The 25,440-nt window shown below is 46.5% G+C and overlaps 10 protein-coding genes across 10 annotated transcripts; 7 read left to right on the top strand and 3 right to left on the bottom strand.

Moving 5' to 3' along the window:
* Positions 1-1,721: 1,721 nt before the first annotated feature.
* LY79DRAFT_550796 (uncharacterized protein) lies at positions 1,722-2,524 on the bottom strand. Its single transcript, XM_060557586.1, has 2 exons — positions 2,021-2,524; positions 1,722-1,969 (listed from the first exon to the last, which is right to left on the bottom strand). Exon 1 carries the CDS (start codon positions 2,433-2,435, stop codon positions 2,058-2,060), a length of 378 nt encoding a protein of 125 aa, XP_060415007.1. The 5' UTR covers positions 2,436-2,524; the 3' UTR covers positions 1,722-1,969; positions 2,021-2,057.
* Positions 2,525-3,872: 1,348 nt separating this feature from the next.
* On the top strand, positions 3,873-4,909 carry LY79DRAFT_589510 (uncharacterized protein; the record flags this gene model as incomplete). The annotated part of the gene is given in 5 exon segments (XM_060561041.1): positions 3,873-3,893; positions 4,008-4,109; positions 4,202-4,337; positions 4,356-4,603; positions 4,619-4,909. The coding sequence occupies 5 exon segments, from the start codon at positions 3,873-3,875 to the stop codon at positions 4,907-4,909; spliced, it is 798 nt and encodes a 265-aa protein (XP_060415008.1).
* Positions 4,910-4,921: 12 nt separating this feature from the next.
* On the top strand, positions 4,922-5,431 carry LY79DRAFT_668980 (uncharacterized protein; the record flags this gene model as incomplete). The annotated part of the gene is made up of 1 exon (XM_060563587.1): positions 4,922-5,431. One exon carries the CDS (start codon positions 4,922-4,924, stop codon positions 5,429-5,431), a length of 510 nt encoding a protein of 169 aa, XP_060415009.1.
* A 635-nt stretch (positions 5,432-6,066) lies between these two features.
* On the top strand, positions 6,067-7,137 carry LY79DRAFT_550800 (short chain dehydrogenase). The gene has a single exon (XM_060557587.1). It carries the CDS (start codon positions 6,081-6,083, stop codon positions 6,966-6,968), a length of 888 nt encoding a protein of 295 aa, XP_060415010.1. The 5' UTR covers positions 6,067-6,080; the 3' UTR covers positions 6,969-7,137.
* An 894-nt stretch (positions 7,138-8,031) lies between these two features.
* On the top strand, positions 8,032-10,377 carry LY79DRAFT_550804 (H+ symporter family protein). The gene is made up of 4 exons (XM_060557588.1): positions 8,032-8,360; positions 8,437-8,649; positions 8,972-9,127; positions 9,243-10,377. The coding sequence occupies exons 1-4, from the start codon at positions 8,136-8,138 to the stop codon at positions 10,236-10,238; spliced, it is 1,590 nt and encodes a 529-aa protein (XP_060415011.1). The 5' UTR covers positions 8,032-8,135; the 3' UTR covers positions 10,239-10,377.
* Positions 10,378-11,080: 703 nt separating this feature from the next.
* On the top strand, positions 11,081-11,269 carry LY79DRAFT_484466 (uncharacterized protein; the record flags this gene model as incomplete). The annotated part of the gene is made up of 1 exon (XM_060553287.1): positions 11,081-11,269. A coding segment is annotated over one exon (189 nt), but the record flags the coding sequence as incomplete, so codon positions are not given.
* Positions 11,270-11,358: 89 nt separating this feature from the next.
* Positions 11,359-12,421, bottom strand: LY79DRAFT_589513 (uncharacterized protein; the record flags this gene model as incomplete). The annotated part of the gene is made up of 4 exons (XM_060561042.1): positions 11,359-11,905; positions 11,927-11,972; positions 12,048-12,109; positions 12,168-12,421. 4 exons carry the CDS (start codon positions 12,419-12,421, stop codon positions 11,359-11,361), a joined length of 909 nt encoding a protein of 302 aa, XP_060415013.1.
* Positions 12,422-16,770: 4,349 nt separating this feature from the next.
* LY79DRAFT_550810 (acetyltransferase) lies at positions 16,771-17,424 on the top strand. Its single transcript, XM_060557589.1, has one exon. It carries the CDS (start codon positions 16,786-16,788, stop codon positions 17,293-17,295), a length of 510 nt encoding a protein of 169 aa, XP_060415014.1. The 5' UTR covers positions 16,771-16,785; the 3' UTR covers positions 17,296-17,424.
* Positions 17,425-17,622: 198 nt separating this feature from the next.
* Positions 17,623-18,504, bottom strand: LY79DRAFT_668984 (uncharacterized protein; the record flags this gene model as incomplete). Its single annotated transcript, XM_060563588.1, has 3 exons — positions 17,623-17,826; positions 17,898-18,290; positions 18,352-18,504. 3 exons carry the CDS (start codon positions 18,502-18,504, stop codon positions 17,623-17,625), a joined length of 750 nt encoding a protein of 249 aa, XP_060415015.1.
* A 3,729-nt stretch (positions 18,505-22,233) lies between these two features.
* On the top strand, positions 22,234-23,047 carry LY79DRAFT_589516 (uncharacterized protein; the record flags this gene model as incomplete). Its single annotated transcript, XM_060561043.1, has 2 exons — positions 22,234-22,756; positions 22,812-23,047. The coding sequence occupies 2 exons, from the start codon at positions 22,234-22,236 to the stop codon at positions 23,045-23,047; spliced, it is 759 nt and encodes a 252-aa protein (XP_060415016.1).
* Positions 23,048-25,440: the final 2,393 nt, after the last annotated feature.

The raw sequence follows: 25,440 nt of genomic DNA on the forward strand, positions 1-25,440 counted from the left end.
ATAATAATTATCTATATTTATTTTATAAAAGCTAGGCTTAAGGAGTAACTTATTATTTATAATATAAAGACTTTTATAGTTATTAAGAATAGTACTTTTACTAAAAGTATATAGGCTAATAAGTAAAGTTAAAAATATACTAAAAGTTAAAGGAAGTATAGCTAAGGTCTTATTAAATAAGCAAAGGTTAATAATAATTATAATAAAGGTACCTTATAAATAAAAGAAGGTTAAATCTCTCTTTTTTTACTTCTTTTATACTTTACCTTTAAGGTTTAACTACTTTAGCTTTAAAAGCTTTATAATAATAGCCTTTACTACTTACTTACTTAGGTTAGCCTAAATAATCCTTAACTTACTAAAGAGTATATACTTAATATACTTATAGTTAATAGGTTTCTATAGGTAGTTAGACCTCTTATAAAAGTATTTAAAGTACTACTTTTTATTTTATAGTTTACCTTTTTTTATAAAGGTTATATATACCTTTATTACTTTATAGGATTTTATAAATATTATTTATAGTAAATTACTTAGTAATTTACTATATTCTCTTAAGGTTATTTATTATCCTTTGTATTATTTAGTCTTTATAAAGTTATTTAGCTTACTACTTACCTAAGAGAAAGTAATTTACTACTTAATAGTATATAAGAAGGTCTTAATTAGGAAAGTGCCTTAGATCTTAGGAATACTATATACTTTAGCCTTTATTAAGGTAATATACTATTCTTTAAGCTAAGTAAATAAGTTATTTATTAAGAAAGTATATATAAAAGTCTTATTATAATTATTATAGGCTATATTACTTACTATATTATAAGAAAAAATATATTATTATTTAATCTTTAAAATAATTATATAAAAAGTAAAGTTAATATTATTATTTAGTAATTATAGCTATATACTTTTTATAATCTTCTTTATAACTATAGTATTAACTTAGCTTAATAATAAGTTATTTATTTTTTACTATTTATATATCTTTAGCTTAGTAAAAAATAAATTACTTATAGTAATAATTTATTTTTACTTTATTACTTTATTATTAATAGTTAGTACTACTAGCTAAATAAGCTTTTAGCTTTACTACTTTATTTACTAGCTAACTAAGAGGTTATTTTAGTTTATAAGGTTAGCTTTATATTACTTTTAGTGTTTAGTGTTTTACTTTATAATATATTTAGCTAGTATAGGTGCTCTTAAGTGCTTAAGGAGCTTCTTTTTACTATCTAGATTAATAAATTACTAGACTTTATATTAAGTAATTAAGAAGTAAAGCTTTATATACTATAAGAACTAATCTTTATATATAGTTAAAAAGCTATAAAAGTAAGTGTTAGTTAATAGACTTACTATTACTTTTAAAGGTATTATAGGTATAAAATAAAATTAAAAAAAAGTATTAGTTTTTAAAAAAAGTATTTTAAGTATATACTACTTTATAATAGTAAAGGTTATTATTACTTATAAATTAAGTTAAAGTTAAGCTTATAACTATTATTAAGTAGTATATTTAAGAGAGTAATTTATATAGTTAAAAGTAGCTTATTTCTTTTATCTATAGTACTATAATCTATGTTCCTTAAATATTGCCTTGCTTGGTGGATTCTGCCGCGAGTATCTATATTTAGGAGCGAGGGTTGGATTAATAAGCGACGTTGTTCTGGAAAGCGGTGTTGGTTGGCAATATCCTGCGTGACAAAGTCCCATATTTACATTTCGCGAGCCTATAATTTGAAATTTGCGTTGCTGATATTCTAGAGTCCTGAGAAATGCAGCGGAGGTAGAAGCCAAATCTGAGTACATTGTCTGCGCCCACAAGGCCATCCCGCAGAATGCCGTTCCGGCGCAGATCGCCCCGGCGATAGATGAAGACAAGTCAACAATTGTCATTATTCAGAAAGGCGTTGGCAACGAAGTGCCGTTTCGTCAAGCGTTCCCCCATACAACAATCATCTCATGCGTGGTGAGTGACTTTGGCTCTGGGAACCTGGACCTTTGAGTACTGACAGGTTAGACTTGGACAGGAGTGGCGCAGACTTAGCCTGAGTTTATCAAGCATACAAAGTCGGAGGATATGCAGATAGGTTTATACAAGAACGACCCCAACCAAGGAGTCGAGCAACAACGGCTGACTGAGTTTGCTTCTTTACCGACGGAGGGCAAGACCGTCTTCCAGGTGGTGCCCAACGTTCAGGTTCAGCGTTGGGAGAAGGTGGTCTGGAAGGCCGCTTGGAACTCCCTGACGACACTGACGCTTCTCGACACACACACTCCTGGCTGAGCTCATCGCCGGAAGCCAAGCCAATGGCACAGCGCCTCATGAGAGAAGTCATCGACGTCGCCAAAGGTTGCAACGTTCCTATCGGGTATGGCTTGACTGACAAGCTTATTAGCAAGATCCTAGATATAAATCCTACTAGTAGCAGCATGCAAACCGATTTCAAAGCCAGGAGGCCAATAGAACTTAGAATTATCCTTAGTTACCTATACCAGAAGGGTAAAGAATCAGGAATTCTACACTGTCATTAAATACAATTTATACTATCTCAACTAGTACTAACCTCTAGCTGCTCAAGAAGTCTGAGCAATGAATAGTTTCATTAATGGCGGCAGAATTCTTTGACATTGGTTCTTAATTGCGTGCAACTCCTCTGTCGTGCGAAGCTAACCTTGTAGGTTGGCAGACTCCCGTTTCTTACCCGGGGGCGAAAAAAGGGGGGTTGCAGTGAGAAAAGGGGGGTTGCACCCACATCACGAATACCCTCACTTTTACGTGCGTTATATAGTATAGTCAACTTTTCATTTCTTAAAGCAACAACCGCCACAACGTCGTATAATAGCAAGAGTAGTTAATTAAGGACTTTACAGCGGTACCATTTCTTTTCCCTTTTCTTACGATAACTGCAAATTCACATTACCACTGTAATACAGGTATCACTCTTATCATTATCCACTATATGTTGCTGCTCCTTTTTTGTGTTGATGGGGGCGTATATGGGATATTTTGCGGTATAATCCCTGTTGCCCTTCAACTATCTATCCCATCTTTCAGAGCGTGCGGTGAATAGAAGTATCAGATATATTATACTGCCAGGCAAGTTGGCGGATAGAGGGTACAGCAGACGGCTCCTTGCTGGGCTAATTAAATTGGCTAGCCTGCTGCTTGGCGGCAAACACCACTTCGGCAGCCTTTTTATCAGCAGTCATATTCTTATCACATTAGAAGGCAATATTAAAGGGTTAAAGTAGGGTAGGCAGTTTAGTTACTGTTAATATCTGTCAACAACGTGTCCAAATAATTACTTGTTTTTAGTGAGAATATAACAAAAAGTAGGACAAGGCGGGGACTAGGTGCAACCCCCCTTTTCTCACTGCAACCCCCCTTTTTTCGCCCCCTCCGTGAGGAGGGGGTGTTTAGCTTTGGCGAAGGCTGACTAGCACCCCCGGGTAGTCCATTCGCATTGAGTTTGTAGGCCGGCTCAATGTGTGGTTGCAACACTGCTTCACTTGCTCAGAGTGGTTAGATACTGCCACTTCTTGAATCGCCCACGCCCAGACACCCGTACTCGGAGCATTCTGTGCCCGGCGAGTAATTTAGCCAGGTTTCACCACAACCGGATTTCTTTCAACTCCCCTGCGTGCAGGGAAACCGAATTGCAACCTTGCCTTTTGCCGATATACCGTTCTGCGCAGGCTGATAGATAAGCATCAGACAGAACTATCGCCAGCTGCGTAACGGAGGGTGGCTCCTAATCAAGAACCTCGTACGAGCTTTCTTGTTTCCCGAGACCGATGCGGTCGAATAGGGCACGATGATAGTCGATACAACGGTTCAGCTATAAGTACATACGACCAGAGATCGCCATATGAAGCACCGAGACCAAAAAGTAGACGTCCGCCATCTCTCTTCTTTCGACTCTCAGTTTTCTTGCGCGAACAATAGAAAGCTGCACTTGTGGCCATCGATCTTGTGTCCCGTGCCGGATATCTGTCGCCCCAAGTTAAATAAACACTGCATCGAAGATGCGGCGCAGCTGAATCTTAAGTACCAGAACGATCTCAGAGGTGCTGATCTCGCGACAAGCCTGATCGGAGACCAGCAGGTTGAGTTTCACAGCAGAAGACGTTAGTCCGCTCAACTGGACAAAGTTCTAGCTCCTCGACAAGAATTCGACTGGGCCGATTCTTACCGCAGCAAAAACGTATTTCTCGGAATACTGACGAGCGAGTCCTCTCAATCCTCGTCTGGGTGTACTTCATCCAGATCCTTGATAAGTCCGTTCTTGGATATGGCGCCGTCTTTGGGCTGCGGCAGGACTGCAACTTGACGGGTGACTAATACTCCCTAGTCAGCTTTGAATTGGCCATTGCCCAGCTCTCATGGTGGTCCTTCCCCACGTGGCTCATCTTCAAGGTGCCGCATCGCATCTTGGTGCCCTGTCTGGTGTTGGGCCGGGAATTGCTGAGGCCCGTCTACCACAACTACGCTGGCTTGATGGCGACCCGTTTCCTACGTGGCTTTTTTGAAGCCGGCTGCCTCGCTCTCTTCTCTGTCATCACCTTTCAGTGGTATCGCCGCACCGAGCAGCCAATGCGCGTCGCGTTCTGGTAGGCAGCACGGTCTTGTCACAATGTTTGCTGCTCTGTGTCATATGGGCTGGGCCAAATCAATGGTGTCATCCACTCGTGGCAGATTCTCTTCATCTTCGACCGGCTGGCAACCGTTCTCACCGCGCCCGTGCTGTACATGTTCCTGAACAACAGTATCCCAACGGCACGGTTCCTCGCCGATCACGAGAAGCTACAAGCCATTGAACGCCTCCGAGCGAACCAGACGGGCACATATAGCCGCGGAATCAAATGGGGCCAGGCATTTGAAGCTCTCTACGAACTCAAAAGCTAGCTTTTCATTGCAATGGCCTTCCGCGTCGGTGTCACTGCCGCTGTGACAAACAACTTCGAGCCCATCATCATCTCGGGCTTAGGGTATGATAATAGCAAGAAGACCGCGTTGCTCAACATCCCTTTCGGCTTTGTTCAACTCATGGTAATCTTCCCACCATCATACTTGGCTCATCAATTCCGTATCAAATCGGCTTCCCTAGCGGTAATTCTCGCTCCTCTACTGGCGGTTGCCGTCATGCTGTACGTTCTAGGCCGGAACTACGTATCTCTGCTGTTGACAGCATACCACATGCTTACTTTCGTCTTCGGCGGCAATCCCCTCGTTGTGTCTTGGATAATATCCAACATTGCCGGCACCACCAAGAAGTCTGCCATCATGTCATTGTTCAATGCCGGATCGTCTGCCGGTAATATCGTAGGCCCGCTGCTCTTCTGCACGAAAGATGCTCCGGAGTATAAGCCTGGCCTTACCAAGGTCATGAACATCGCCCGCGCGCTGCTTGCTATTACTGCTTTATAGGTGGTCAATCTCTTCTCTGCAACAAGATGCAGGAGCTCAAGAGAGTTGCGAACTGAAAGGCGAGAAAATTCAAAGATGTAAATATGGAGCATACTTACACTAGTGCACAGAATGATGAATCAGGGGCTCATCTGGGAGAGAATGCTTTCTTAGACATGACGAGCAGTTGCAATGACGAGTTCGTATACGTTTACTGAGAAAAGCTCGTGTCAAGCTTCGTATTTGAGTGAAAGCCAATAGACGGCCAACCACAAAAAAAGCCCGCCCCAATTTCTGTTTTACAGCTTGGACCGCAAACCAACGACTACTTAGGCTCTAGAAAACCATCGGAATACAAGCCAGTCCAAGCTTCCGGGGAACCAGAAGCCACGGGCCAACGCGATCTAGATGCACGAATTGGCGTACCATAAGATACTGCACAATCAACATCACAGATGTTCAATTTTGCGTACGATAACGAACCGAGCTGAGTGGATGCAACACCACATCATTCTAGCGATTGTGTCGTCATCTAAGTTGGAAACCCGAGCGGTATCGGAGTCCCCACCAAGTGACGCTTCGAAACCCCTCGCGGGTGAGCTCGCGGCGCGAGCTGCGGAGACTTGGCGGAGCGTCGGAATTTCTTTTGGTTTCATTATTAATCAATGGCATGACAAACCCCGGCATCGATAAGTATTTGTACCGGCCATCATTCTTGTGTGGGATTCGGCAGCAAACAAGAATAACCAAGGGGGAAAGCGAAAGTAATATCACCAACATGGCACGAATTTTCATCACAGGATCTTCCGACGGACTGGGTGCCGTTGCAGCCCGCACGCTCCTCAAAAAAGGCCACCAGGTCGTCATCCACGCTCGCAACGCCCAGCGGGCCGAAGAGGCTAAGTCGGCCGTTCCGGACGCCGAGGCCGTCCTGATCGGTGACCTCTCCAAAATCGACGAGGTGAAGAAACTGGCCGCAGACGCCAACAAGCTGGGAACGTTTGATGTCATCATTCACAATGCCGGTTTCTACCGCGGTCCCTACCGCAAAACGGACTTGGGCCTGCCTACCTTGTACGCGGTCAACGTATTTGCGCCGTATCTTTTGACCGCCTTGATCAACAGGCCGAAGAGACTCATCTACATCTCTTCCGGTCTGCACAAGAGCGGCGACTCCAGCTTCACCGACCCGACCTGGCGCGGGCGCGGAGAACAAGGGTGGAACGACGACCAGGCTTACCGCGACTCGAAATTGCATATCACCACCTTTGCAAACGCAATTGCTCGTCTCTGGCCGGATGTGAGGAGTAACTCGGTCGATCCCGGCTGGGTACCGACGAAGATGGGCGGACAGAGCGCGACGGGCAAAGCAGAGGACGGGGTCGCAAGTTACGTTCTGCTGGCGGAGGGAACCGGCGCGGGCGATGTCACTGGGAAGTACTTCAAGCCTCCTGGACAGGAAGACGACTCAGTACCGTTCACGAGTGATGAGAAGAGGCAAGCCGAGTTGTTGAAGCTTCTAGAGCAGGAGACTGGCGTCACGCTGCCTGTAGCATAGCCGAGCTGCATAGCAGTAGCATACCAACGGATTGGCCAGTGGTAAACATCTTGCGGGGCCAGATACGATATAAGTATTGTGCTGGATAGTAGGCAAAAAATACTACGTAGCTGTCAGTTCAGTCAGCATATGCTACAGCTGCCTATGCATTAAGAACGTGTTTTAGTTGAGTCCTTTGCTGTACGGAGCTTTCTTGGCAATATCGGCCGACATATCCATGCAGATAAGATTTCTGCAGCCACCCGCCGATGGGTAAACCCGTCATTCCTGGCCACCAAACACATCTGAGCAACGATGGCGCAGGCCATCACGGGTCGCTTCGAGTAAGAAGTGCCTACTCCTTCCTGATGGTCTCCCATAATTCAACAAAGTCCACGATCCAATCTTGTGCACGGATCAGACACCAATGCTGCCATTGAAGAAAGACAAATACTAAGTCCTCGTATAGAGTTACATGCATCGTATTGTCCATGTACCGGGTGAACTGGGCTAGACCGTTTGTGGTAGATTCAAAGAAAAATGAAAAAGAAACTAACTAAGTCATCAGTAACTGCGATGGCGCTTACGGCCCGCCGTGGGCGTTTCCACGTTGTCTCTATTGCAGAAGCTGTTAGTAATGTCATCCGGAGTTCGTCTCAATTTTGGGCTCGATGTCTGATGATGACGTACGGGACAACCCATCGTGCAGAACACCGACATAAAAACAGGCGGTGACACTTCAGCGCGTTCTAAAGCTTCGACAGACTTTCGACGGATCTTCCGAAGGCTCTTCGTCAACATGAGAAAGGCCGAAGGGGTAGGAGGTGGTATCCACGCCGGCTGAGTACGTCCCAGCAGCTGACTGTTTAGCTGCGTATGCCCTATCCAATGTGCTCACGAGTCCGCCATTTATATGCATGGGTTTGGCGAAGTCCCGACCTTGCCTAGTATGGTTACCGGTGCCTTCCGGGATGCCCCCGTCCTTTGTCGGACCTAGGTAGCGTTATTCTGACTCGAGAAAGACCCCGCTCATGATCAACAAGTTCTCACGCGGGGACACAGCATCCACAGGGCTTGCAACGTACTGATATAAGACTGCCTCCTTGCCAAATACTGGCCACCTCTGGCTGTTTTACCTGTACCTTAATTTTCCCATATCTACGGAGTACACCCTTGCAATTGGCCACCATGAAGGGTTCGCACGAAAAGACACAGGTTGACCCCGAGCGCAGTCCATCTGTCGAACACCATGCAGGCCAAGAGCCGTGGCACGGCATGTCTGTCGGTCGCTACCTTACGACACGCCTCACGACCTTGAAGCCACCCATGTTAAGCGCACCGAACCCGTTTAAGCTCGTTGTGATGATCAACAGGCGTCAATGGGCCTTTTTCTTTGTTGCGTTTGCCGCCTGGGTATGTGGAACATCTAATCCCCGGCCTGCCTCACCGACATTGAGCGCATCGGGTCACTGACGAGATCTTGTTGTAGACATGGGACGCCTTCGACTTTTTTACCGTCTCGCTCACCATCACCGACCTCTCCAAGACCTTTGACAAGTCCAAGACCGACATTACTTGGGGCATCACGCTGGTCCTAATGTTCCGATCCGTCGGCTCGATCATCTTCGGCATCGCTGCTGATAAATATGGCCGAAAATGGCCGTTCGTGATAAATAATATCCTATTCATCATCCTCGAGCTGGTAAGGAACAACTCATGCTTTTCTTCCCTCCCCTTCTACCTTCGATGGGCTCCCACCGGCATGTCTGTGCCGAGCATGGTCACATCAGACAAGCTTTCGCCTTCCCACCCTCTCCCGTCTTGGCTGCACGCACAGAGAATCCCTGTAGCTCCCCACATTCCCCCTCTCTCCATACGGTGGTACCTAGTCTATTCAAGTCGGCAATCTATTCGGCGCTACTACTAGCGTCAGCGACTGGTGGTGACATCAACACACACTCCTTATTCATTCCCCTATCGTTTCTTGTCGCGATGGAAGGCTAACAGGTGGTGAATCCTTTCAGGGCACCGGCTTCTGCCAGACTTATGACCAGTTCCTCGCGTGCCGCGCTCTCTTTGGTATCGCCATGGGCGGTCTATACGGCAACGCAGCAGCCACGGCTCTCGAGGATCTCCCGAGCGAGACTCGCGGGATGATGTCCGGTGTCCTGCAGCAAGGTGTAAGTCCTCCTGAGATAGGGCCGGCGCACACCCGGACCCCTCCCCCCATCCTCACTATGCCCCCTCTTGGTGCGCAAGTTGGTTTGTCAGAAGAGCTAAGCGCCTGCCAATCAGTACGCCTTCGGATACCTCTTGGCAGCCGCCTTTACCCGGGGGTTGGTCAACACTACCCCGCATGGCTGGCGTCCCCTCTTCTGGTTCGGGGCCTGCCCACCAGTACTGTTTATCATCTTCCGTCTGATGCTACCCGAGACCGACACCTTCATCGAGCACAAGCGCATACGTGAGGCGGCCAGTCAACAAGAAGCGGCCGCCGGCGGAAGCGTAACCTCGACCTTCCTGAAGGAGGGCAAGGTCGCCATTCGCAAGCATTGGCTGCTGTTGGTGTACCTCGTCCTTCTCATGGCTGGCTTCAACTTCATGTCGCACGGCAGCCAGGACCTCTACCCCACCATGCTGTCGAGCCAGTTTGGTTTCAACGCGGACCAAGTCACCATCACCCAAGTGGTTGCCAACCTCGGCGCCATGCTGGGTGGCACCACCGTCGGCTACTGCAGTCAGATCTTCGGCCGTCGGTTCAGCATCCTGATTTGCTGCGTCATCGGCGGCGCGCTGCTCTACCCCTACACCTTCGTCACGACTGAGGCTGTCATGGCCGCCGCCTTCTTTGAGCAGTTCTGTGTGCAGGGCGCGTGGGGTGTCATCCCGATTCATCTGATGGAGCTTAGCCCCGGCGCTTTCCGCACATTCGTCGTCGGTACGTCATACCAGCTCGGTAACTTGGTCTCCTCCGCCAGCTCGACCATCGAAGCGCGTCTCGGTGAGAGGTTCCCGCTGGCGCCCGAGGGGGTTGTGAAGCGCTACAACTACGGCAAGGTAATCTGCATTTTTATGGGGTGCGTCTTTGCATACGTCGTCCTCCTCACATTTATTGGTCCCGAGCATCTGCGCCGCAGCTTTGACGCAACCGAAGATTCGGATATTCGCGAGATTGCTGGAGATGACACGATTGAAAATGTACTACACACGCGCGGCGCCGGAACTGGATACTCGGTGCCTAGTGACGAGGAGGGGGGACATCAGGAAAAGACAGCTACGCATCGAGAGTAATCATAACTTTGACGATAATGGGCTGGGATAATGGCTTTGTGTAACCAGTGAGAGGACATAAGAGAGCATATAAGAATAAGATCATGAAAGGCTAATTCCTATGAAGTTAGATGTGCAAAGAAATGATTCTATACGTGGGCAAATGATGCAAGTCATGAGTGAAACGCCACGTGATATGGCACATCATAATCTACCTGATAGGTGCTGTATGAAGCTATCGCGACAGTTTATTTTCCATGTAAAAGAATCATGAATGATACAGGTAGTGTGAGGTTTCCAATTTCCTCCAAGAGGAGTGGACATGAGCCCAGAGATTATAGTATAGTAAGTTTTGACGTGATTGGTGAACGAGAATTCACTTCGAGTCCTTCTATGAAGACGAGGAGACTCATTAGGATGTGAGTAGGCAGACAAAGGTCTAGTGCTTCCATGAGGCAATGCTACTGACTTGGTCAGATACACATACGATCCTGATTGACCCGGAAGACAGTTGGACTATTCCCTAGTCCCCGAAAGAATGCTTACAGTGAGAGATGCCGCCAGCGACGTTGTTGGAAGCGGTAAAAGCTTCTTTCGCTCATAATTTTCAACCCCAATGACATTTGGATCACCTTCCGTCAGGTTAATCTGTATCGTAAAGCTTACACGGTGACACCTCATCATATCTAATCAATAAGAGTCCTCGGTCACACTCCCTCATCGCCTACATAGCGGAGCATATGGCGTGATTATAACTCCCACGCTATTTCTCGTATCCAACTACCAGTAAGTAATCTTTCTTGGTGATACCCCCCACCTCTTCCTTCACCAATGTCAACTTGACCATATCACCGACAGCCAACATGCCAGAGTCAAAGATCATTCCAGTCCCGACATCGCCGGTCGCAAAGCCAGCGGCCAACTTCACGGGCGACGTTTACATGAAGCTCATCAATCGTGACGAGCAAGCCGCCATTGCCACGGTCACCTTTACTCCATGCGCCCGAACCCATTGGCACACCCATGCTGGTGGGCCAATCTGTCCGACCTTGCCCGCCATGCCGATTGCCTTGGCGCCGCCGATGGTTGCCAGGTTAAAGGCCTGTTCGGCTAAAGGGCCAAGTTGACGGCTCCACTTCCCCTATCTGCGGAGGGTCTCCTGGCGTTCGGTGCGGACGTATTGTAGGCCGAGGCGTATCTGGCTCGGCATGAAGCTGCTGCCAAAAGAGTGGCAGTCCACGCCCAGATTGGAATGCGCCTCAAACTCTGGAAGAAGGCCAACCGGGGGCCAACCCAACTGGGGCTCGGTGATGGGAGTTGAGGAGATGTAGACATCATGCTCAGCGATCAGCTCCGCGTTATCATCTTTGGGAAAGTTCGCGTGCGAAATTAAGATGTCGGAGCCGAGAAGGCCGTGGCTGTTGAGAAGTTGTACCACAGACGGCCCATCACCGAAAGGCAGGCCTGTTTCAGAGTGAGAAGTAATGACCTTGGCCTTCGCAGCCCGCAGCTCCGAGTACAGCTTCTTCATCTCGTCGGCCGACTGATAAACATTGTCCACGACAAAGCCAAGTTGAATCCTCCCATCTCCGTATGGGTCCTTTGCGGCAAGGGACTTCCAGGATTCATGGCCGCTCGAGGAAGCGTAGTCATCGTGCGCTGTAAGCGGACTCCAGCTGGAGATAACTCTAGGAACGCAATATCAGTACACGGCTCGAATCCCAGAAGTAGTAAAAGCCTCTAGCATTGTCGGTGCTGTGCAGTGTCAATACTTCATCTGGTCCTAAAAGAACGGGATGCACTATCGATACTCGGGGCCAATATTCAGACTGGAGTGATCAACGACTGTGGTGATACCACCGTCAATTGATTCAAGTGCACCACCTAGCTCTCTCTAAAAGACATCCTCAATGGAGTAAAAGCCCGCTGAAATTGCCGCGTGGAAAGTACTCCAGCAGGGTGTGGTTAACGTGACGACCCTTGAGGGCGGTCTGCCAGACGTGGTGGCGTGTGCTGATGAAACCAGGCGACACGATTTCCTCTTCGCAATCAAAAACTTTGACCTCATTGGTGTCGGCCTCGATATTGTTGTCGATCTGAGTGATCTGGTCTCCTTCGATCATCAAGTCCGACCGTGTAGGGGTCACTTTTCCGTCATCTCCGTGGACGAGAAGCACTCCATTCTTGAGCAGGATCTTGTTCATTGATGGGGTCGTGTTGTTCATGTCAGGATAAATTTCGGTAGCAAATAATTTTTTAAGTAACTGTTGATGGTAGTGTCTATCTTATAGCCCGATTCCATCAGCTGAGTATTGAAAACATCTATCTGGCCTAAAGAAGGCGAGACTAGAGTGAATGTCCCGGACATACCGGCACTCAACCTTTGGCGACAGGGGGAATTAGCCTCGGAAATAATGGCATCTAACCTTTGGCGGCCGCTGGCGATCCTGTTTGCTGACGGTGGCGTAGTTTGAAATCGGCCTTTTAGCAGTTAGGATAGTTGTAGTTGCAGTAGATCGTCCAATTAAGTTAAAGGGGAGCTCATCCAATCTGTCTCAGTAGCTATTTGGATAGAGCCTGGGTCATGGGCGGTTCAGTCTTGAGATACCAAATGTGAATGATAAGTCTGGTCTTGTAGTGTATTGGGAGACAGGAAACTTTCTTGTGAGCAATATTACTTGCTGATATTTCATGAACCTACTCAAGGACTTAGGTGCATTGTATTGTTGTTTTCGTGTTACTTTTTAGTTATGTAGAAGAAATCAAAACGAGGATGCTCATGAACGGCGGACCAAACTAAGCCTATGTCGTCGTCTGTAAAATGTGAAGATCAGCACGTTTCGGACCCGATGTCCTTGGTCCGCAATGTCATCAAGCACCCATCGCTAGCTTCAGATGATTTGATGGCTCAAGCTGTTTTACTTTGCTTTTGTGTACTTTTGCATTACTTTTCATGTGCGTTAGTAATACATGTGACGGATAACACAAAACCCCTATTATAATTGGTATTTTGAGGTAGCATAAGTCTGATGAGTTTTAGTCCAATGCTTCAAAATGTCGGCAAATGATAGTCGGGGACAACGTGATAGACAGGAATCAGAAGTGTCACTGCAAACCAAATTCATTGATCCGAACTTCATCTTGGGAACTAGTTGCAAAGAGAGGCTTCTTTGTCTTTACCCAAGTGAGTTACGCTTGTAGTGAAACGGTCACCGCTGACGAATTGTCAGGTGCCGAAGGGGGGCGGCCTCGGAACGGGGTGCCGGGGGGGCACCGGGTGGGGGGTCTGGGCGGCAGCGGAGCGGGATAACTTTACACCGGGCGGCGCACAAAAGGGGTCTGGGAATAGCTTCAGGGTTAAGGCAAAGCACCCACTTTTCGACCACCCCTGCATTTCGACCACCTAAAAATGCTGCCTAGCTACTCTATTAACTACTATACCTAATTTTCTAACTATTACAACAATTTCTATTCTTTATTAATCTATATTATTTTTTTAGGATCCCTTCTTTATTATATAATAAAGCAGTATACTAAAAATAAGGTTATTCTAGCACTTAAGGATATTAAAAATAGCCTATTTACTTAGGCTACTGCTAGCTAATAGGGTATACTATAATTAACACTTCTAAGCTATAGAAAAGGCCACTAACAACAGTAAGATGTATTTAAAGACCTCTAGAGGCTCTCTATAAGCCAGGAGGCTAGCCTAGCCACTTAGGTAACTACCTAGGTAGACCTTAGGCTACTACTAACCTATTAATAACTAAAGGACTTTACCTATTATATCCTTTAAGCTATAAGGGATACTTAGCCTCTAGGCAAAAGGTAGATAGATAGCTTTATTTAAAGGAACCTATCTATTAAGGTCTAAAGAAGTTAATCTATTAATTTAAGGCGTATTAATAGGGCATTTACTAAGGTTATTAGGGATTAGTTTAAATATTTTACTATACTTTATATTACTGCTATTAAACTAGCTAATAAATATAATATAGATAAGACTAGTATCCTTAAGAGTAAAAGGGATAATAGGCTAGTACTAGGTAAAGCTATAATAAAGGTAGTAAAAAAAAAGTAGCCTAGATTATAAGCCTAGGTATTTATTATTAAGTGTATATTTACTAAAGATATTCTTATTTATCCTTTAGTTATATATAAGGGTAAAAGTATTTAATAGTAGTAGTTTCCTCTAGATCTAGGCCTATATAATAGGTAGTAATTTATAGTAATAGATAATAAATAAACTACTAATACTACTACTATTAAATAGCTAAAAAAGGTCTTTTTACTATAGACTAAGCCCTTTTAACCTAATTAGGCTAGACTACTTATCTTAAATAAATATAAGAGCTATATAATAATAAACTTTATATAGTTATACTATATAAATAATATTTATCTTTTATTTTTACTACTATATACTTCTTATATCCTTTAGCCTCTTAACTAAGTAGTCTTTAGTCTTATTAAGGTAGCTTATTAAAAAAAGCTTAGATACCTTATATAGTAAAATAATTTAACTATTATTAGTAAAAAGAACTTTATATTATATTATTAGAAGGCTTACTAGGCTAAATTAACTACTAGTAATATTAAGAGTAGCTAAAAATACACTAGGTTATAGCCTATTACTTTTATAAAGCCTCTAATAAGCTTTTATCTATTACTAGACAAGCTAGCCCTATTAACACTACTTAATAAAGGTATAAATAGTGCCTATAATAGCAAGAGTACCTAGGATATAGAGGATTAGCTATCTACTTTATTAGTAGTTAGGTAGTTAACGCCTAGAAAGAGGAGGAAGCTAGATGCCTAGCTATAACTATTTAGCTAGCTAGATTAAACTATTACTATATAACGCTAGCTCTTTAGAAAGGTAAAAAAAGGCTTCTAAGAGTAGGCCTTAAAGTTAGCTACTACTAAGCACTAGATATAGCTCCTCTAGGCCTAAGTTGCTAATAGTAACCTAAGGAAAAGGAAGGCTGTTGCCCTAGATCTAAACATAAAGTTTATAATAATTAAAGAGGTGCAGTAAGCCTAGATTAAGGCTAGCGATGTTAAAAGTACACTAGATAAATCTAGCGCATTAGATATACCTAGTGAGGCCAAAAGCTGTATTATTATAGCATTAAGAGGTTATAGATAGTTAATTAAATAAAGTGGTGGTGGTTATGATGGCTTTATTTTTGGGTGGTTGAAATGCAGGGGTAGTTGAAAAGTGGGTGCTTTGCCTTAAACAAAAAGGACAGATTAGAATAACAGTCACCAGTGACCCCCAACTGCCACACCGTTGACTCTTCTACTCTGTACCACACCAGCCTCTGACACGAATGGTGATGCTAGTTCAAGTTAACATTACCATCCTATCCGTTTCCTGGGAAGAGGCGAATAGATCAATCTCACATATTAATACTACTCACCCGTAGTCATGCATATACGGCTTCACCGCCCTATTATTCGCAGCTATCATCTGAAATCTGGCTTCACTCTACCTACAAGGATTGCATGAAAGGTCAATTGGAGTTTTTATTCAAAGCTGACTCGCAGATTTGCACGTGGCACTGATGGTGAAATCCAATTCTTCGCTAAAAACTCACGTCAACGGGTCAAAAAGAATGGAATACGGATACTCCGTGATTCATTGACTTTTATAGCTGAGGTTTTGTCACGATGCACTTACTCGATCACAGAAAGTCATAGGAAAACGGCTTGCCTGTCTACACTCTGGACTGCCTGGTCTGACTTGCAGATATACGTGTCTCTACAGGGGATCTGGGCGGTGGGTACTGGATTCATAGATGTTCTGGCTCCAGTCGGATGCCCACAAGGCTGCGCGATGTCGTGAAGGCATCGCGACAGGTTTTTTTTTTCGTCCATGCAAGTTTGAGGTTATAAGGTAGGTACCCTTAGATGTCCTGGGCCGCACGCGTGATAGACTAATGGAGACAGCGAGTATCCCCAAGCGTATACAGGGTTTAGCTAGAGACAATTGAAGGCTATGTGTCCTTCCAATTTCTATCTTGTTTCTCTATAGCCTAGAAAGAAATGTGATTCAGTGCACTCATCTACTTAACTTCTCACATTGGGCAACCATCTAGCTACAAGTTTGCACCTCGTTTCTCTATCTTTCCGTCTTTTAGGATATGAGCGCTTTTCCGACAGCCTGCGAGCCCACTTTTAGAGCAGAATAATAAGATATGGCTGGGGAAACCCGGTCAACCTATACTCCCACATCTTGGCAAAGCCTCAATACGAGCATTGGCATACTTACGAACAGGGAATGGCTCTTCCAGTTGGTTTTATTAGGTATCTGTGGGGCATCTTATCAATCCATCAGTTATCCATCCGTATAACGCCCCCCCCGGACACGAATTTGAGCGGCAAAGTGCCATCAGTCAAACTCGTCGTTGTTGTGTTCTCAATATCCCGCGCTTGCTCGCTATTCCAGCCTATTGGTCATATTCCCTGCAGTCAAAAATTCACAAACGCATCCGCTCCAAAAACCATTACCATACACGTTGTTACACCACTGAGACCTCGGATAAACGCCAAAAAAAAAAAAAAAATGGACTTCAGCATCAAGCCTGTTACAGTCGATGACATCGCTGAAGTTGCAGAGCTCACCAAAAGAGCACGCGTTGAGATGTTCCCTCATATGGACCAAAAATGGCGCGCAGAAAGGGCCGAACACGACTTGGCGACTTTCCAGCAGACATTCATCGATCATCCGCTAGGGGCGTACCTCGTCGCCCGCTCAGGAGGCAAGTTGGTCGCAACTGTTGGCTACCAGGACTACGACCATCGTCACCAATTGGGTTTGGAGACGGAGGGTATCGTGGAAGTCGTGAAGCTGTATGTCGATCCTGATTGGCGCCGCGGCGGACTAGCATCGAAAATGGTCGCTTCTTTGGTGAAAACCGCGGAAGAGGCAGGCTTACGGCAGTTGTACCTGCATACACACCCTTTTCTGCCGGGGGCAATTCAGTTTTGGACACGGCAGGGATTCACTCTCCTCCGAATGGATGTGGATGACAAAGTATGGCAAACAACGCATATGGGCAGAACCCTGAAGTAGAGTTGGGACTTATAGGCGTGGAATGAGAGCTCAAGTCGGGATGCCGTCCAGGGCATCGTCAGTCTGAACAATGATTATAGCACGCTCTGGGGGATTAGGACTCATTAAAGGTGTGATTCATTTGTAACATGTTTTGCATAATAGAATACTGTGTATTATTTGAATGCTAGGTAACAAGGTAGTTCTGTCTGAAGTTACGGATACAAGAGACAAAAGCTATTGCCAGAGGGGGGTCTTCAGCTAATAGTGCCCAAATGCACGTTCCGATCTGATGTACCAAAGCATGAAGAGCTTTCCTTGTTTTTTGTCGGTCGTCCCCCGCGCTTTTTAGCCTTGGAACTCAACGGCGCGCTTTGCCGTTGCAGGCGTCGCAGCAGTCGCATTGCCGCCGGCGCCAGCGATCTGGATTGGCACGACACCACCAAAGGGGCCAGCCCTGTTGCTGTTGGCAATCTTGACCAAGCAGACGTTGCTTTGGCCACCCATGCTACCAGTGCACGTGGTTCCAGCTGGCACTTCGAACTTCATGGGCTACAGGTAGACAGTCAGCACACTCCTCAGCTTCCGCCCAATCCCTGGGCACAATAGACGACAAGACTTACAAAGTCCATGTTGACGTTGGACGCGCGCTTGTAAATGACACTCATGGCCCTCTCCCACAGAGATCGCTTGCCGCCGGGAACTGTGCCGTCAGGCCTGATGTTGCCACCCTTTCCAGGAACTTGCGTGACAACCTTGAGCATCGTGCCCTGCGAGAAGGCGCCGGTTCCTGTCGGGTCCAGAACCGCATTGATCGGGCCGGCACCATCGGTGGTAACGATGTGGAATGTGCCAGAAATTGAGCCGCCAGTGGAAGACACCTGAGGAAGGGTGCTGCCAGACAGCGCCATCACTTGCGAGATATCAGCAGCCGTAACCTTTCCTCCGCCGTTGGTCTTTCCAAGGCCGTCGGACATGATGTTCTTGGCCTTGAAGACAGTGGTGTCGACCTCAGTCTAACCAGTGATGTTAGTCTTGTTCGTTCCTCTTTACTGTATCCGGTGTAATTAGATATACCTTTTTGTTAGGCCCAGGACCGGGCACCACACCACCCTGGATAGCCAATGCAGTCCCGTTGCCACCCGCATCACCAGTTACCTCAGCAATCTTGCCGTGAGCAGCGACCAGCGGGGCAGCGGCAAGGGCCAGAAGGAGGGTCTTGGCAATCATTTTGAAGTGTAGAAGAAACCGACGAGGATGGCTGTGTGAAGTGAAAACGTGGAGTGAAAGTGTTGTCTGAAGGAAGCGGTCAAATAAAGGACAGTGAAAATGATACCCACACGAATCAATCGGCGGTAAAGTGAGAAGTGGACAGAAGTGAAGAGTAGAAAGCAACAGGAAGATGATGCTGATGATGAAGAAGAAAAAAAGTTTTCTGTAGTAGGTGGAAAGTCATATGGCTTTATAGTTGGGTGGAAGGGATGTTGCGGCGATATCATCCTCATGGCAAACAACCTGACGGTAGATTCGGGCGGGACTTTCTCTGGCTTGTCGTTACGAATCCGAACCGTCATGGATTTCCCAATCCAGCTTAACCAAACGGCCATTTGACTGACCCATCGCGTCTACTCCGAGTGAAACATCACAGCACCTTCCCCAGGCCTGCGACAGCTATCTCGGGTGGGGTCAGGGGCAACATCAGACAAGCGCTTTGATATCGTCCGTATTAACCCCAACCAACGTCCGCGGACTGCGATACTGGACGACACTGATGTTGGTAATTGAACTTGCAATATCAGATGACTCAACGATGAGATGTTTCTGTGTCAAGGAGGCATCTAAACTTCTTAGCCTTGGATAGTGACACAAATCTTAACCCAAGGTTTCTGCTAATTTCTTGACCGCAATCAAAGTAATGGCCATGTTCAGTAAACAGGTCGGATGGCTCTTAGCAAAGCAGACCACAGATCTATTTCGTGTCTGAACCCTGGGCACATCACATAGAGGTTCCCATGATGAACCCATGCCTCTCCGGGACCAATCGATGACACCCTGAATGACCGTTATCTGCTGCATGGGTTTCCCCCCTCGGGCTATTGTTAACACAGCGCGACTATTATTCGATAATAGTCAAGGCTAGCAGCCGCCTCGGTTTCAACCGACGGCCATGTCGCCGCCGATGCAGCCCTGCTCCTTGAAAAGAAAGAACAATAAGGGGGTAGGAGCCCAAAAGAGCCTCCTCGAGTATGGGATACCGTTGCCGCTACGCCGACCCACGTGCCATGATCGACCCGAACACATCATGTTTCAAGTGCCAAGCACGCATCTCCATGTGGTCCTTTCTCCTGGCCCCTTTCCTGCGCCCCTCATCTAGGACGAGACGCAGCTGAGGGCCAGTAGGAAACATAGGTGCAATGCTGGCAGCTTGGGCGCATGGGATGGTCGTTGTCTCCGGTCCTTTTCTGTCACCTGCCATCTGCCGTACGCAGAAACTCTACATGCGTAAGCCACCCCGCTCGCTTGACGTTGCGACGTTTACGGGCGGTCGTAAAGGCCCTCGTCGGCCGACTTCCACATTCGGTATGTGTAGTCGGCAATGAGAAAACAATAGGCCCAGCTGAGCTGAGCTCCGATAGAGAAAGACACTCATAGTTCGAGGCGAGTCCGGTGCCTGGGCATCGTTGATGTTTGTCTACCGGTAGTAACCTAGGCTTCTTCCGACTATTTAGCTAAGCTTTCGGCAAGCCCATTGCTCCGTTCGTAGGCTAGTAAAGCTGAAAAAAGTGTGCTAGTTGGTCAGCAAACGATCGCCCAGTTCGCCTCGAATAACCAAAATCTGCGTCGATCACTCCTGAAACTCCAGCATCCACCGGCAATTGTTGCCAAATCCAATGAGAACGAGAGCCCCCACACAAAGCGGTTAGATCGGCATCTTGACACAAGTGGGCCAACTTTGGTACAAAGTAAAACGCAATCTCCTCCTCTTTATCCTTCTACAAAGAGGCTAGTTGCCTGCATCGCTTCGAAGAGCGTGAGGGTTGCGTGCTCGTGTTAAACCCCGCTAAAGGAGAAAAATCTATGATTGCCTCAAAACCAGTTGTATCAGTCACTAGTCAGCCATACAATACTACTTACGTCATATAGTATTCAAACTTTCACCTTGCGCCTCACTCGTCATTGATTTAACCTCCCATGACATGTCAGTGGTATATTGGTGCATCCTGTGGTTGAAGTCAAGTCCGATTCGGCGGTTGCTCGGCGTTACCAGGTATACTGTACCCTATTAAGATAGTGTGGTGTGGCACAAGTCCAAGGTGCTGCCAATCGGACTTTTACGTATCGTATCATAAATTATATGTCCCGGGTGAACTGCACTAGGCCGCTTGAGGGATTCATCGCGAATATATGCCATCAATACGAGCCTGTCTGTGATTTTTTCCCCATTACCATGTGCACTACGACTGACCCGCTGCGCCCTCAGCGGTTTTTGACACGAACGCGGGTTGGGGGGGGAGAAAAACGCACAGTAAAAGACATTACAGTTTAGAGCCTTCAACCATAGAGGCCTTCAGTTCACTCATTTTACAGCAATCAGAGACGCGTCAGCTTAACAGAGATTCCTCCACAAATTAATTCAAATCAACTATAAGATTTCTACGCTTCCAATTAGCTATTGTTCAATTGTACTGAATGTGGTAGGTACTGAGTATATCTCATTGTTGTTAGTCATGTTTTTAGCATGCTAAAGTGTGAGTGTTTTTTCGCAACCCACGTAGGTGATGGTAAGGGAGGGCCTACAGCTTTGAGCGCAAACGAGCAAAGTAAATAGCGTGTTGTCGACGGTGTATTTGGAGAGGTGAGCCTTTTCTTTATGCATCCTTTCGGATAGTTGATCTAAGTGCCCGAGAAGACAAGTTTCCGAACGACGGTTTGCTAGTAAATCAATGGGATCGCCTGACGGTGATATAGATAGGAGATTTTTAAGTTAATGATCCGCCGCTTTGGACCCGACCCCAGACTGCGACCTCACCGCTTCTCATGATCCAGCGCTGAGGTGCCATAACCATACAGAACAAAACAAAGTAACACCCCAACGGCATGGGGTCCATGAGTCGTGGTTGTAAATGGCGATCTTCAGCTATCCCCTGCCTATTAGCTTGTGGGCTCGCAGATCTGTGTGGGGTCACCTGCAGTGATCGCTGAGCCAGGAGAGGCCTCCTGAAATAATTGATCAAGTTAAATAAGGTGATATTACGTTGGTATGTGATAATTCAACGTATTGTAACGCGACCGTAAGGCTGACAACATTTTTGACTTGTTTTTAAGTAGTCGCAGCGTGGCTAGTTTTTCGTCGGCTTCGGGAAGAGAAGAGCCGTGCCTACCTAATTTCATAGCCGCCTGAGTGGAATGTTTGACATCACTCGGGGCGTCCCGGAGAGTGAAGATCGTCAACACTATGGATTGACTACGGACCGTACTAGCACCAACCCACTCTGGAAAGGGGGTGCAATCACGCAAGGCGTAAAGTCAACTTTTGATCATCGTTTTTAACATTGACCAGAGTGATAATGACGCAGGTAGTTCCAGGGTACGAAGAGAATGGAGACAAGCCGGTGAAGTCGGATTCGACCAGCAAGGGGACAAGCCATGACCTCTCCATCAAATGAACAATTTTGACCGGAAAACAGTGTGGAGAGCGATCGGCAGCGTCGGGCAATAGTCAGGAGTCACAAACCATGACTTTGAGTTATCGTAGCCGGCGATGATCTTTCTTCGACATTGGCCTCTCGCAGAATACTTAAGACGTCCTCAACTCAGCGGAAAGGCAGTCTTACGTCCCCTCTCATCAGCATCATCCTCACTCAGTCATTCTTTCAGAATCTTCCAGTGCACTCTCGTTCTTTTACAACTATCCAACTAATCACACTCTTTAATCCTTCAAAACTCCCCACCGCAATAATGAAGTACCTCAACCTCGGCCTCGTGGCCCTTTCCTCCCTCTTCGCCAGCACCTACGCGGCCCCCACCAACGCCGTTGACGGTCTTGTTTCCGACGCCAACAACCTTCCCGCCCTTAACAACGTCAAGGTCCCTGCCACTCCCGACGTTCCCGTTCTCTCTGGACTTCCCGGCGTCTCTGATGTCACCGACAAGGTGACCAAGCGCGCTCAGATCGTCCACACCAAGGTCCAGTACACCTACATTGAGGTCAGGAAGCACTGCGGTGCCATCAACGAGACCGTTGACAACACCCCCGCTGGCCAGGTCCAGCAGAAGAAGGCGGACATCATCAAGCTCGTCCAGTCCGAGGTTACTATCATCATCAGCCTCATCAACACCCTCATCACCGACGTTGTCGAGCTTCTCGGAGAGACCACCGAGATTGTCGGCGACGAGAAGGACCAGATCATCAGCTCCGTTCTCGAGCTAATCTTTGAGATTCTTTTCACTCTGCAGAAGGTTATCAAGGTTCTCGGCATCAGTAAGTTAACTTTGACCTACGATTATCTCTGCGGTACGCTGACCACAAAACCAAGCCATCTTCGAGCTCCTCGGTCCTCTTGTCTTTGTCCTCCTCTCCGTCGTCTTTCACCTTCTCACCACGCTCAACACCATTGTTGCAGGCCTTCTCCAGTTCGTTCTGTCCACCCTTGGCGGTGTCATCGGCCTCCTTCTCGAGGTCCTCAGCGGCCTGCTGCCTACCGTCCTCGGCCTCGCCGGTGGCATCCTTGACAAGCTCAACCTTGGTGGCATCCTCTGCAACCTCCTCTAAATGCATTCTCCACCAACCGCAGGCTTGACCGATTGTTTGTCATATTCTGAATTGGTCAAGGTTGCTTCTGACATTCTATCACGGCTGCTTTTGGCTGCTTTCTGCTGCCTTAAGCTATTGACTTTCTGCGCCAAGGCAAATATTTAACGTAGCGCATGTACATAGTCATAAAAGCAAATTCGATTTTCTTGCTCTAATACAAAATGATCCATGCCTTGCTCTCCATCATCGTACTTGCAACATTTAAAGTTCGGGAAGAGCCATCAAACATGGGCTCTCCAGTGAATAGTTTTGATTCTGCATTTCCGATTGCATTTGAGTTTGATTGAATTTTAACACTCCGCCAGGGTTCTCGATGTTTTCCTACTAAGAGAGTGGAGTGTTGTGAAGATATGATAGCTTCGTGTGGCTAGTATCAGTTGCGATCACCACAGATGTGGAGTACCAGACCACTCGACCCACTTTGTATTCAGTTTTTTTTACACGACATTGTCTTGGATAGGTATACTAGACAGTAACAACTACTTTTGATTCTCTTCAAGAGACGCTACAGTCCGTAAGATGGTGGTTGATAGGGTAAAGAACCTATACCGGCGATGTAATCCCAAGCTAATTTCATGGACAAATATGGTGTATTACCTGTAGCCGCTGCACGTAGGTATTGCAATTCACTTCAAGCACTAAGAAGCATAGCGTTTTGTCGAATATATGGATATGCAACCTGGGTTGAAGTTCGGAAGAAAACTAAGAGGGTGTCACAATATATAAGCTACTATTACTACCCACGTCACCAACAGTATTATTTTATTATATGACAGTTATAAGCCTAGCTCCTACCTACTATATACTATAATAACATATGTGTTAATTTAAGTGCAGTAACTAGCTATAGATCTTAAGCACCGTAGGTTTAATTTATATTAGGATCCCCTAGTTAAAAATCCTACTAAAGTCTATATAGATCTTCACCACCTATGATTAGCGAGATGTACCTAACTAGGTTTTTATCAAAAGTGTGTTCAGATCTGACTTTTTACAGTGTAAGTTAAATCTGGGGGGTGTGTCACAATATATAAGCTACTATTACTGCCTACGTAACTAACATTATCGTTTTGTTACGTGACAGAGGGCTTCCTAGCTGATGTAAACCACTTTGGAAACAACAGTCCACAGGCATGCCGTGATCAAGGTCAGCTCAGTATCAAGATCGTCAGATCATCAGGCTAGAAAGGTACCTTTGTCCATAGAAGATGACAGCGAAAACTGTCTACGAACAATGATTGGCTCCGGGCAGAAGCGACATATCCCACTAGCCTTGGCCCAGAACCCTCGATTCCCAATCACAGACCGAGTGCCTCAATCTGACACTTACATGGCTGGGCAGTGCAACCTGGCAGCGTTGTTCACCACACATTCTCAGACCGCCTTGTCGCTGTTCGGCAAGCATGCATATAATATGCATGCAAGACAAGCAATGAGTTCCGATAGCGTCTGAGAACGTAGTTGCCTGCCCGATGCCTCTGGCTTCCCCGTTGCGCGTCCTGCCAGCCAGGTGTAAGCCTAGTGAGGTGGAAGAACAGGCCGACCCCGCAAAGAAAACTGGCATACGCATCCCCGCATTGTGTCTCTCCCTAGTGTCTTGGATCTGCCACAACGAAGCTGATTGTCAGGAGTTTAAGGGTTCTCGAGCGACACATCACTCTTTGTGCAAGCAGCTAATGATCCTAGGTAGTATATCCCTGTCACGGCGGCTTTGGCACCAATCGCCAGAATTTTGAGGCGGGCGAACACTCCATCAAACTTTTCTTTTGCTACCGGATGACCACTGATACCGAAATGTACACTGGTGGTTTGCAGGTTTCCCCTCTTTTGATCAATTGCCGCCTTGTTCATTACCAGTGCAGGAGACACGGACCGTCACTAAGAATCCAAGAACTACCTGTGACTTGGCAAGGCCCGGGTTATTTCGGAAAGCTCGCTGTCGTACCCTGGCCAATGTTCTCTTATGCGAACCGGCCAATGTGCTGCATGTTGGGATGGAAAAAGGCAAAACCACTGCCTAAAGTTGACGCCAGCCAACATCAGCACGACCGCTATCTGGCTTCTTTCAACTCCGGCTAATGCAGTAACACCCTCCCTATTTCAAGACGCAGCCGGTAGAGTCCGAAATAATGTAAGTCTAAGGCACAGCATAGAAGAAACAAACACATGGCCGAGCACTAGAAATACTGTGGTGATAAGTCAGTCTTTGCCACAAGATTCGGGGAAGTATCCCGACAGGTGCTACATTTTGTACATAGATCTTTCCAGCCGATGGATGCATTGGCAAATTCTTGTTTAGCTGCACATCACCTTTTTTCTTAACGTCTACTTCACCTCACTTCATATTCAAG

The sequence above is a fragment of the Colletotrichum navitas genome, assembly GCF_030913465.1.
Source record: "Colletotrichum navitas strain CBS 125086 chromosome Unknown LY79scaffold_23, whole genome shotgun sequence".
NCBI lineage: Eukaryota > Fungi > Ascomycota > Sordariomycetes > Glomerellales > Glomerellaceae > Colletotrichum > Colletotrichum navitas.